The sequence below is a fragment of the Alnus glutinosa genome, chromosome 2, assembly GCF_958979055.1.
Source record: "Alnus glutinosa chromosome 2, dhAlnGlut1.1, whole genome shotgun sequence".
Taxonomy (NCBI): domain Eukaryota; kingdom Viridiplantae; phylum Streptophyta; class Magnoliopsida; order Fagales; family Betulaceae; genus Alnus; species Alnus glutinosa.
Genome location: NC_084887.1, coordinates 29,465,864 through 29,478,071, shown reverse-complemented (window position 1 = coordinate 29,478,071; position 12,208 = coordinate 29,465,864). Strand labels below are relative to the sequence as shown.

Sequence of the window (12,208 nt, the reverse complement as noted above, 5' to 3'; positions counted from 1 at the left end):
TCTGTAACGTTAGGCGGTTCACCTCCAGCTTATGTACCAAGCACCCAAGTCACTTCGAAATCACTACAAATTTTTGTCTTTTTCTATTCCTCTGAAAGAGTAGTCAATGTACACAAATAAGTAGCAATCTTCCTTCTATCAGAAATTTCAAATACCCCATTCTGTACCAACTATATAAAGCCATTTCAATCAGTCCTCTAAAAAGATTTCTCCACCGCGGGTGAAGGCCATCCAAGAATCGTTCTGTCTTCAACTCTTTATCAGGAATTAGATTCAAAGCGAACCTTGCCAGTTCCATAAATTTGGCAGAGTATTGTTCCACCGTTAGATTGCCCTGAACCAGGTTTTGGAATTCCTTGACTCGCATTTGCTGTTGAGCCCTAGGAAAGAAACGGTCATAGTATTCTTGCTTGAATCGAGTCCAGGTGACCACAATCCCGTGTCCTAATTCCTGGGTCAACAATTCTTTCTTTGATTGCCACCACCATAATGCCTCACCTGTAAACAAGAGTGCAGCATATCTCACTTTTTGCTCATCTGTGCAGCCTAACTCTTCAAACAACATCTGAAGATTAGTAGTCCAAGACTCTGCTACCTTAGGCCCTAGACTACCATCAAATGCATTGTAGTGATGAGAGTAGAAATCCTTCAATGTACAGCCTAGCTGCTCAACCTGTTGCACCGGTTACGGGATCCTTGCCATTGCCTCAGCTAGATGTCGTGCACATTCCGCCAATGAGTGTGCGGCATCAGGATATCCTTTATCATAAGGAGGAGGTGGAGGTGGCAGCGGTGGTGGTAGTGGCATACCGCCACACATATCTAGATTTTGCTCCTCAGGGTCAACCCTTCTACGACGAGGGTGTCCTCTTGGTGGCATTGTTCTGCACTAAAATATTAATCTTTTAAAATATTATGGCAAGTGTTATTCATTCACTCAGAGTTTTTTTTTTTTTTTTTTTTGACCTATAGCTCTGGCACTATCCCCTAGACTCTAGTTCTAGCAAGAATCTAACTGTCATGGTCCTTAGAGCCGATTGTTCTGATTCCAAGCTGTAATGCCCCGACTTTTATATAAGTCGCAAAGCAGAAATATCATAATTCCACATGGCGCTACTACATTTACATACACTGGCAGCGGAAGAAAACATGTATGATTTTTTTTGTTTGAAGGATCACATCTCACTCTTCATCACATAATACCAAAGCTTCTATCTGTGATAACATATTATAAATAGAACATAATATTATTACAACAACATGAAACTACTATTGTCTTAAAATAAAATCAAGGATGCCACAACGGCATTTACACACATAATTTTAAATATTGACTCAACATGAGTCAGTCCTTCAAAAGGTGAGAGGCCTCCTACAAGCCTCATGATTGAGCAAAATCCTAGACAAGCATAAGGGTCATCATTTATCTCCTCCTTAGCAGTATCTGTAAAATTACCACAATTTTACAGGGGGAATGTGTGAGCCCACCACTCCGTAAGTACAAAATATTCTGACCATATATGTGTGATGTGAGCCCCTCTTTTTCCTTTGAAAATCTCTATCTTAAATTTACTAAACAGTAATCTTTGTAAGGTTTTCACAAAAGTGTTTACTTTCTAAAATTTCATAACCGTTTTGTAAATCAAGCATAGAGTTTTGTTAATACATACTTAATAAATACCCAAAATGTTTTTCTTTGCATTTAATACCTATCAAACCTATAAATCATACCATAGAGTATTAAAACAATTTATATCAAGTTAATGAAAAACGATAAATAAAATCATAAACAATATATATCATACCACATGCTTGATTCATATACTAAATGCATTAACAAATTCATTTATCACATTTCACACATTTAAATATTCATTTTTCATTTCATATTTTCATATGTCGAGTGTACACTCCCACTTGACCGCTGGAGTTTGCTAAGTATATACCCCCACTTAACAGCTGTGTTGCTACCAATTTACCCTCTTATAGCTTCGAGATGCTAAGTGTATAACCCCACTTAACCGCTGGGTTCCCATCTTTTACAAACTTTTCACATATCACATATAATCATATCTCATTTTCCTTTGAAAATTCATTTTCTTTAAACACATGAAATATATCATATCAACATAATTTATCATAATGATATTCCAAAATATACAGGCTCATAATCACACTAAAAATATTGTACAATTTATGCAATAAAACATTAGGTGTTGAGTTAGTAAGTTTTATACTTACAGCTTTGGCTTAATCTCCTGAAATGATCCCTAGTGTATTTACTACGTACTCTCCCTTGCTGAAGGAATCACTACGCCTTCCCGTTCCTTTCTCTTACTATCCTTTATTTGTGTGTGCAATGGATGAAAAAAGAAAAGAAAGACTTTTGTTTCGTATCTTGAAAAAGAACACTCAGAAACCAAACAAATGATAGCCAATACAAGAAGATGCATCGGTGTACTCTTATAGCCAAAGGCATAGAAAACTATTGAATGATTTTGTTGAGATTTTCTTCTGGTACGCTCGAGTCTAGATGACTACGTACGTGGATTTTAAATTTATATATTGAACCACTTGCAATAGTACGAATCAACTGTACTATAGTAAGGGTTATTGAGCCACAGATATTTGGAGGTTGTTTCACGTAACGGGATACTCAAAGAGCGTATTTAACTTAACCTAAAAGTAAAAATAAAAGTAAAGTTGTAGAACTGAAGCTACAACGGGTAAAGCGATAAAATGAAAATAGAAAATGAAACAAACTTAAGAGAAAACTTAGGGTAATGATCTTATCAAATCCTAAATCAATGGAATGCTTAAAGTCTATATGGATTTTCCTAACATGCATGATATGAGCGCATAATGAGCGTCAACCATTACGATGACTTCGACATAAAAATACTTTAGTTAAGACGTAATGCAAAGCACCTAGTTTTACATTAAACAACTCCACATAAAGATTAATCTATAATTGAAAAACGTTTACACTACCAAAGGTGTGAAGTGATTAATGCTTCCTAGTTTACTACTCTATAAAACATCTTAATAAGCATACATAATATGTGAAACCCCTAATTAGGCCACAATGATAAAGTATCTAGTTTCACACCGATCTATTTCACATAAAAGTTACACTACAATTGAAAAATGTTTTAGACTACCAAAGGTGTGAAACGACCGGTATTCCCTAACATACCCTATAAGGTGACTCTAATAAGTAAACACACATCATGTCAAATAGCACCATTGCAAAAGACATCGTTCTCTTTCAAGAACGTTGATTTTACTCAAGAAATCGAAGAAAACTCATAAACAAGTTTAACTCTTTTTCATGAATAAATGGATTGGAATATTGAAGACAAAACCTTTTAGCATGGGTTTTGCAATCCTCTAGCCCTTCACAATCATCAAACACATTTAGAAAACCCTAAGAACATCAAGAACATCCCATGGTTTTAGGAAGAGATTTTGATCAAACCCTAAGGTAGAGTTTAGCTAGACATGAAATAAACTAAATTAAGCATGAAATCAAAGGAAAACAGTAAAGGAATAAGCTAGAAAATTGAAGAGCAACAACTATATTAAACTAAGAAAATTCGGATTACACAAGGAATTGAAAAACTAAACTAAAACTTGAAATTGGAGAAGAATTACAAAGGAATTAAGCTCTCTGGATTTCGGTCCAGAGAGTTGCATCAAAGGAACTTAAAAAGAAATAAAATTAACTAAGATACTCCTGAAAAAATCGAAACCCCCAAAAGATGCATGACTAAACCTTAATCCTAATCCTCATATTTATAGAGAATTGGATTTACAAAAGACTACAAGAGTTAATTCTTCTAGCCAAGTATTCAGAGTTGGTCGCCGTCCATTTCTGTCCATAGAACTCAACTTTTGATTTGGATCACACAAAGATTTGGAAATATCTGGACCTTCTGGAAGATGCGAAGTCAATCGATCAAATATAATGTCGATCGATCGCATCTCGATTGATCGAAGTTGGGTCGACTGAAAGTCGATCGATCGAATTATTGGCTATACAAATAATCGATCGATCGAAATGCCTTGGACGATTTTCTCTTTTCTGGATCAACCTTGAACTCTGGAAATGACCAAATTGCCATTGATGTATTTTCAGGTCTAATTCAAGTATTTTGAACTAGAACTAAGACCTAAAAATAAGACATAATACAAAACTACAATAAAACGTTATATATACAACACAAACTAAGTTTAACAAATACAAAATAAGGGGTCTTGAATCGAATAATTCAAGACTTATCAGCTTCTCTCACGATTGGTCTTCTTTGGTTCATTTGTTTGTCAAGCATTAATGTAGTCTACCTTTTATTACTCATCTTGTTTGAAGGTGACATGCGTATTTTGAACTTATTAAAACAATGACAAAGAATGTTTATTTTTACAGACAAAACATGGAGATGAATTAAATGAAGAGAAGTCACCAACTTTCATGCCGTGAAAGCTGGCCTTATTTCTGCAATATTTACATCTTGAATGTAAATGTATGTTGCAGAGAACCAACATTAATTACATCTCCATGCTTTGTTGGCTTCTTTGATTTTTATTTTTATTATTTATTCATGTCAATTCTCTTTGATGGAGAGAGTTACAAAGTTAAGACTTCATTTTTTAATAAAAACCCACATGAACCTCTCTTCTTCTTATTTTCTTTCAAACTTTCATGTCTATAAAGCTAAGCCTTAGCCTTGTCTCCTAGATGTTTCCTACACAATTTTATTTTCTTTTTCTCATAGAAACTTTTGTTGACCAAATCAAATGTTCATTTCTTTAATTTAATCTTCTAGTATTATTTTCTAAATCACTTCAAAATATTATCTATTACTAGCTCTAACTATTAGCTACTAACCTTAAACTAATTAATTAACACTTTAATTGATTAAAATAATTAATCCAAATATTACCATAATAAAAACTACTTAAATTTAATTATTACGTTTTCATTAATTATTTATATTCGCAATTATTTTATTATGGGCATTACAAAGGAGATCACCCCATGTTATCTTTTGTGTTATGGGTATGTGAAAGAGTTGTTCTTTGGGGTTTTTAGGGTGTGGATACGTAAAAAGATTAGACGGATTTGTGAAATTTTGTTGAGAATTTGAGTGTTAAAAAATGTGCCTAGCGAATACTTGATAAAATGGCTTAGTAGTAAGTTTCTGTTGTTTTGATGGGTTGTGCTTGGCACTCCGAGGAAGAATTGGTTGCTCTACTGGCCACGATTTTCTATTTTGAGCATTCTACAAGTTGAGGCCTGTTATGGTGGCACATTGATTTGAAGGTTATTATTATGTTTGTGAGAGTGCATTGCAACGTTGTTGCTATACATCATGGGCACATATGCTTATAATTTTATATATATTATTGACTATTGACTATGGAAAAAGACTCCTGCACAAGTACCCCATGTATCTAGAAAGTGCATAATTATTGTGCACCAATCACTATTCATTGACTATTGTTACTTAATAAGTAATATACTAAATAAGCTATTTTTACTAATAGATATATACCACACACGAGTCAAGCTAACAAGCGAGTCGGGCATTATACAAGTTTGTTCATGAGCATTAATCGAGCCGAACCGAGTTTTATACAAGTATGAATCGTTTAATAATCAAGTTTAGTTTCATGTTTACAAGTGACCTATTTAATAATCGAATTGAGCAAGAGCCAAACTTAACTGAACCGAACCTAAGCGAGCTCACAAGTAATTAATTTTGTTCATTTACGGCCCTATGCAAAAGGAAAGAAGAAAGGCCTTGAAAGAAAAATATTATTTTAAACCACGATTCCAAACCACCTACATTTTAGTAGGTGGCATGTTCTGGGCCATGAGATATATCTCACGGCAATATTGAAAGTGTCGCACGGCAATTAATTCTTAAAGAATATATTGCCGTGAATCCGAATCCTGCATGTGCAAAGACTTGAATTGGCCCTCCGAAAAGACGTTTCCTTGTGTCTTAATTAGTCTAGGTGAGGAAATAGGAAGGACCAAGGTGCTTTCGCTTAGATTGCTTTTTTCTACTCCAGTTGGGACACAAGTTCTTAATTTCTTGCTTGAAACCGCGTTTCCACCGTCTAGATAAGATTTTGACTCTCTCTCTCTCTCTCTCTCTCTGCTGATATGCAATTATATATGCATAGCATAGTTATATAGTGTGGCATTTTCCATGGTCTTATTCAAATTTTATAACATGCGTTCAAGCAGACCATCGTCCCCTCCTTACCTGTTTATGTTCCCATCCTTCATCTTCATCTTCATCTCCATACAAACTTCTTCTTGTGTTGGCTACGAGCAATTTGTTAACTGCAACAGACCGTTCTGCGCCATATCCCAAACCCCACATCCGATATTGGGGCCCACCGTGCGACAGCCGCAGTTGGTGGTGCCATCACGACAGTTAGCTGAGTCACCACAAGGTCAGCTGGATTTTCTGCCTTCTCTTTTCTTTTAATTTATTCCTTTTGTTATGTTTTTGTGGTTGCTGAATAATGCTTTTGGCTTTCTTACCAAATTATGAATTATATTAGTAAATCATCAATCCAAGGAGTTTAACGTCCCATAATATTGCGCTTAGGCCAGTCTAACTTAGTTCCGGTGTTTAAACAGCTAGCTTATAATTATTAACCTAAGCTTGGATTCAAAATTAGTTTCCGTTAAAAAATAAAAAATAAAATTGTACGACGTACTATAAAGCTGTGGTTTTAATTAATTAGTGCAGTACTAATTAGTAATTATCCTGCTCTCTAGTAGAGTTCCTCACCCCAAAAGTTGATTTGAAATTGCATTAAAGAGTTTAAAAACTGCTTTTAATAAAAATTAGTTTATAATTATTACCCGTGCGTGCTGTTTTGCCAATGGCCGGTGTAATATTCTTTCATCAATTAACTAACTTAGATTCTTTAAAAAACATGTTAATGTTCATTAAATGCACCGATCAAATTAAGAATTGAACACCTATTTTAATGTGGGTCATATATTAATTATCTGCGTGTGCCGCTTTGCCCCATGGAAATTCGATTTTGATCGAACAAAGACAAGTTTGATCTATAAAACTTTTCAAGAATTGTTTTAATTAGGGAAAAGTACACATAATCCTCTTAAACTACTATTACATTGTCAATGTCCCTCCTAAACTACAAATTGTGTCAATGTCTCCCCCCTCCTTAAACTACTAAAAAATGTCAATGTTCTCTTAATGACAAAAATACCCTTCATAAAATTATTAAAATAAAATAAAAGTAAAAAAATTATTAAAAAAAATATAATTTAACAAAAATTTATACAAAAAAAATAATAAATATTAAAATTAAAAACTGGTTTTCTTTTCTTTTTTTCTTTTTTTTTTCTAAAAATTTTTTTTTAAAAATTTTAGCCATTCCCTCGTATTCATGCATGTGTGTTCGAAGCGTCTTATAATTTCAGAAGTATATATATTATTTTCGTCTACTTTCCACATAAAGTGTAGTTTAATTGATTTTTTTTTTTTTTTTTAATTCTTGTTTCTTTATCAAATTCCTCTTTCTCCAACCTTTTCTGCAGCCTTTCAATCAGCTTTCCTAATTGTTTTTTTCAACTAGGTTATACAATTTCTTTATCTTTTTGAGAATTTTATTTTTTAATTGTCTTTTTGTTCTTTGTGCCTCAGTTTCTTCACAGCCCATTGCGCCAGCACCAAAGCCCATTGTACCATCAGGAGACCCAGGTTTGGGATTGCTTCTTCTTCTTCTTTATTTATTTTTTTTAATTCCAGCTTTATAACTTCCAATATTTATTTTCTTATTTTTTAGTGCTTGAATTGTTAGTATAGTTTGTTGTAAGTGTACTTGTGAGATGTTTGTCCTACGTTGAGAAAATATAAAGAGAAAGTAGTTAATATATATATATATATAAAACGTTTGATTTGACTCCAGTAAAAAGTGTGGTGGCTCTTAGAGTATGCATGACACTCTTAAATTAATTTATAAAGGAATCACGCATGAATGAGAGTTTGGTCAATGTGGAAGAGATTTACAAGTGAGATAAGAGATTTGTTGTGAGTGCACTTGTGAGGGTTGTGTCCCACATTGAGAAAGTATAAATAAAGTGAATAGTTAATATACCTAAGTGAGACCCATGCCCATTAACTTAGGCTTTTGGACTAGAATTGATATCATAATATGTATATATATATATGTATATAAATTTACTCTTGTTGGACTCCCTAGGTGTTTCTCTCCCTAATAAGTGCTATCAGAACCATGGTTAGCTTCTCATGTTGCCGATACGAGTGTCTTTGTTTGACACGTTTGGTTTGACTCTGGTAAAAAGAGTATGCATCAGCTCTTGGAGTACACGTGACACTCGTGGTTTATAAAGGTTTCACACATGAGGAGTTGGTTCGATGTGGAATAAACTCACAAATGATGGATAGATTTGTTATGAGTAGACTTGTGAGGTTTGTGTCATATATTGTTAATATACTTAAGTGGACCTAAAGCCCATTAGCTTAGGCTTTTAAACTAGAAGTGGTGTTGTAACACCTCAGAAAATTAACTATAAGACTCAGTGATCTCTACTCCTTTAAAAGATAATAAACTCAAAAATGATGGATAGATTTGTTATGAGTACACTTGTGAGGTTTGTGTCCTATATTGTTAATATACTTAAGTGGACCTAAAGCCCATTAGCTTAGGCTTTTAAACTAGAAGTGGTGTTGTAACACCTCAGAAAATTAACTATATGACTCAGTGATCTCTACTCCTTTAAAAGATAATAAACTCAAAAATGATGGATAGATTTGTTATGAGTACACTTGTGAGGTTTGTGTCATATATTGTTAATATACTTAAGTGGACCTAAAGCCCATTAGCTTAGGCTTTTAAACTAGAAGTGGTGTTGTAACGCCTCGAAAAATTAACTAACTGGTAATTCATTAGGAATAAGACTCAGTGATCTCTACTCCTCTAAAAGATAATATTACGCAATTGAAACATATAATATTTTGTCAATATTAATAATTACAACCAGAGCATTACTAAAAATCATTACATTATCTAATTAAAATCCTTATAATATACACTCCATCACTATAAAATATTTCTATATTCCTTTAATACACAAATACATCTCAAAACACTAAGCCTACACTATCACCCAATAATATTATTTACCATAAGCGATATCCGAAATTCTGCAATGTGTCCTCAAGTAGATGAGTATCATTACTCCAATTTAAAAAGCAGTGCTGTTTAAATAAATAAATAAATAAAAAATTAAAATTAAAAAAAAAATTAAAAAAAAAAAGGCAAAAGAGAATAATTCATGAGTATCTGCTTGAACTCCATGGCCTAACTAAAGATGAAGAACTTTGGATCAAATAAATCACACTTTTGACATGAAACGTCATGTTAAATTGTTAATTACTTTTCACCTATCTACTTAGTCGCTCTCTTCTCCCTCCCTACGTGAGTGGTTTGACCATCGTAGATTACTTTGGCCGGCCGGTGGCTTTCCTTTTGTCTTTATAGAACGGTAGAGTTTATTCCAGCTAGCCTCCATGTATTATATATAGAGAGAGAGAGGTCCGGACCTGCGTACACCGGCCAATCTCTTTCCCATCAGAATCCTCACCTGCCATTTCCACTCCTCTCATAAAAAGCACTCCCTCAATTGTATGGGAGAAAAATCCCACCTATATATATCTTCATACATCTTCTTCCACTCCTATCTTTCAATCATATAACATAACCCCACATTAGCCATTATCATCTTCGTCTTGTACGTAAGCAACCAATGCAGCTATTCTTTCATTAGAGAAACATCTAAGCACCACCCAATCCCATTAACCCCATATTCAATATATTGTTTCCAAATGGATCTTATTATGTCATGCAATTGTTCTGTTTACATCAGCCTCATAGTTTGATCTCATTTTGTAGAGGTAATCAATTTTTAAACGCTTCAGATTTTGCATTCTTGAGTCTTGACGGTGGTCGTGTAAACCTTATAGTGGGCTTTTGTTGCTACAGGTATATCAGGGGCTTCAATTAGGATAATAAACAGCTGTAACTATACAATATGGCCTGGAATTCGAACCAGGTCGGTTAGTGCCTTGAACAGCACTGGGTTCAAGCTCTCGCCGGGCGGAACTCGGACATTCCAGGCCCCACCCAACTGGATCGGGACATTCTGGGGCCGCACCGGTTGTACATTCGACCAGAACACCGGCCAAGGAAGCTGCGTCACCGCTGACTGTGGGTCCAACCAGGTCGAGTGCAACGGTGCCGAAGCGAAGCCGCCAGTGACACTTGCGGAGTTCTCAATCCCGCAGGGTAGTAATGCCGGACAGTATTTCTACGATTTGAGCCTTGTAAACGGGTACAATTTACCCATGGTTGTGGACGCTAGTGGCGGGTCGGGTCCATGCATGTCCACCGGGTGCGTAATCGACTTGAACCGGCAGTGCCCGAATGAGTTACGGGTCGAGGATGGCGCGGCGTGCAAGAGCGCGTGTGAGGCCTTTGGGAGCCCCGAGTACTGCTGCAATGGCACGTACAATACACCGGATACTTGTAAGCCGTCGAATTACTCGAAGATGTTCAAAGCAGCGTGTCCGAGAGCGTATAGCTACGCGTATGATGATGCCACGAGTACGTTTACGTGTACAGGGGCAGATTATACCATTACATTCTGCCCTTCATCGGCAAGGTAAGGATATGGTATACATCCCATTAATACATGTCTTTTTCTTTTTCTTTTTTCTTTTTTCATTTTCAAATTTTCACATTTATTCTTCTTTTATTATATGATTATATGTGATGCTGATGAAGATGAATTCTGAGATGAATCTATCTATTAAGTGTTGTCTTCTTTACGATATTCACGGTCTTCAGCTTTCATACAACTTTGTCCTTGCTTTTATTATATGATTGTTGTTAACTCTTGTTTTTTTTTTTTTTCTTTTTTTTTCTAAGCCATGCATTGGTGTTAACTTGTGAGATACATAAAGGTGATTGCGACTTTGCTAGGTTACTTGTAAAACAACTGGGCTATTCAATCTCTTAGAGTGTAATTTAATGTCGGATTTGGTTTTCTAACCATTTGTTATTGGGATGGCTAGTAATTTGGACATCAAATGTGATAAATTTTTATAGGGCTTACCTACCTCAACAAGTGGGTAGGTTGTTCGATATATGTTTGGGCAATGGGCCCTACAAAAACTTTTATATTTACCGTTTAAATTACTAATAATTCGAGCAACAAACTTTTTTAGAATTTTTATCCTAAAATTTATACTATACAATTCCTTTCAAGGGAAATTGGGCCTTTGTCGTAAGTGTTTGTAATTATTTTTCTGTGAGAAAAAAGAGTTAAAATATTGATTGCATCTTTTGGATTTGGATCGGGTGTAATAAGTTGTTTGTATTGCATGCAATACAAGCAATTCATGTGAGAAGCTGGGTAACCCCCTGTTCAGTTATATATTTGCACACAATCCTTGTCCTCATCTCCTTCTGATGGAAGATGTATCATACATCAAATCAATGATTATATACATAATCATAGCTTATAATTTAATTTATCAATAAATAAAGTATATGAATAGAACAAGTTGATCAACGTACGCTTAAACTGTATATAAATTTAATAAGGTTTGATTGAATTATATAATAGAGTTATCACTTCTAAATAAATTTTTTATTTGATCTAGTACTCTTGATGCATGAGATGACGGTACATTTTAAAAGAATTTATATTTTTTATGGAATTTTCTGCCGAAATTATTTCACTTGGATTAAAAGAATATAGTACCATTTGGTTTTCCAATTTAGACAATGTTTTATTGCTATGGCATCTTCAATGAAATCTGAGTAACATTTTTTCAATTTTGTTTTTCTACAGCCAAAAATCTGCAGGAGGTGCATCTCCAACAACATATTATTTCTCGATCTCTTTCTTGTCCATATAATGAAAAGCCATTCCCTCGTATTCATTGTGTCACGTGCACATGCAGTTTTTTTTTTTTTTTTTTGATCCTTTGTGTCACATGCAGTTTCTCCGCAATCCCCGTCTCCAACGCAATACATTTCGCCAGCACCACAGCTAATTGTGCCATCAGGAGTCCCAGGTTTGGGTCTTGCTTTTTTTTTTTTTTTTTCCTAGCTTTGTAATTTCCAA

At 34.6% G+C, this 12,208-nt stretch overlaps 1 protein-coding gene across 5 annotated transcripts in view; it reads left to right on the top strand.

The window, feature by feature from the left end:
* LOC133859297 (thaumatin-like protein 1) overlaps nucleotides 1-12,208 on the top strand; it is a 40,819-nt gene that overhangs the window by 25,066 nt on the left and 3,545 nt on the right. Inside the window, exons 1-5 of one of the 5 annotated variants that reach the window (XM_062294645.1) lie at nucleotides 6,116-6,468; nucleotides 7,698-7,754; nucleotides 10,060-10,738; nucleotides 11,933-11,949; nucleotides 12,084-12,158. The exons of 1 other annotated variant lie outside the window; for it this stretch is intronic. In XM_062294645.1, the coding sequence (XP_062150629.1) occupies nucleotides 6,219-6,468; nucleotides 7,698-7,754; nucleotides 10,060-10,738; nucleotides 11,933-11,949; nucleotides 12,084-12,158 (1,078 nt within the window). In that variant the 5' untranslated portion in view covers nucleotides 6,116-6,218. Of the gene's footprint in view, nucleotides 1-6,043; nucleotides 6,469-7,697; nucleotides 7,755-10,059; nucleotides 10,743-11,932; nucleotides 11,950-12,083; nucleotides 12,159-12,208 lie in introns of those variants that run through there. 3 more of the 5 variants (XM_062294647.1, XM_062294649.1, XM_062294650.1) reach the window with 3 other exon arrangements.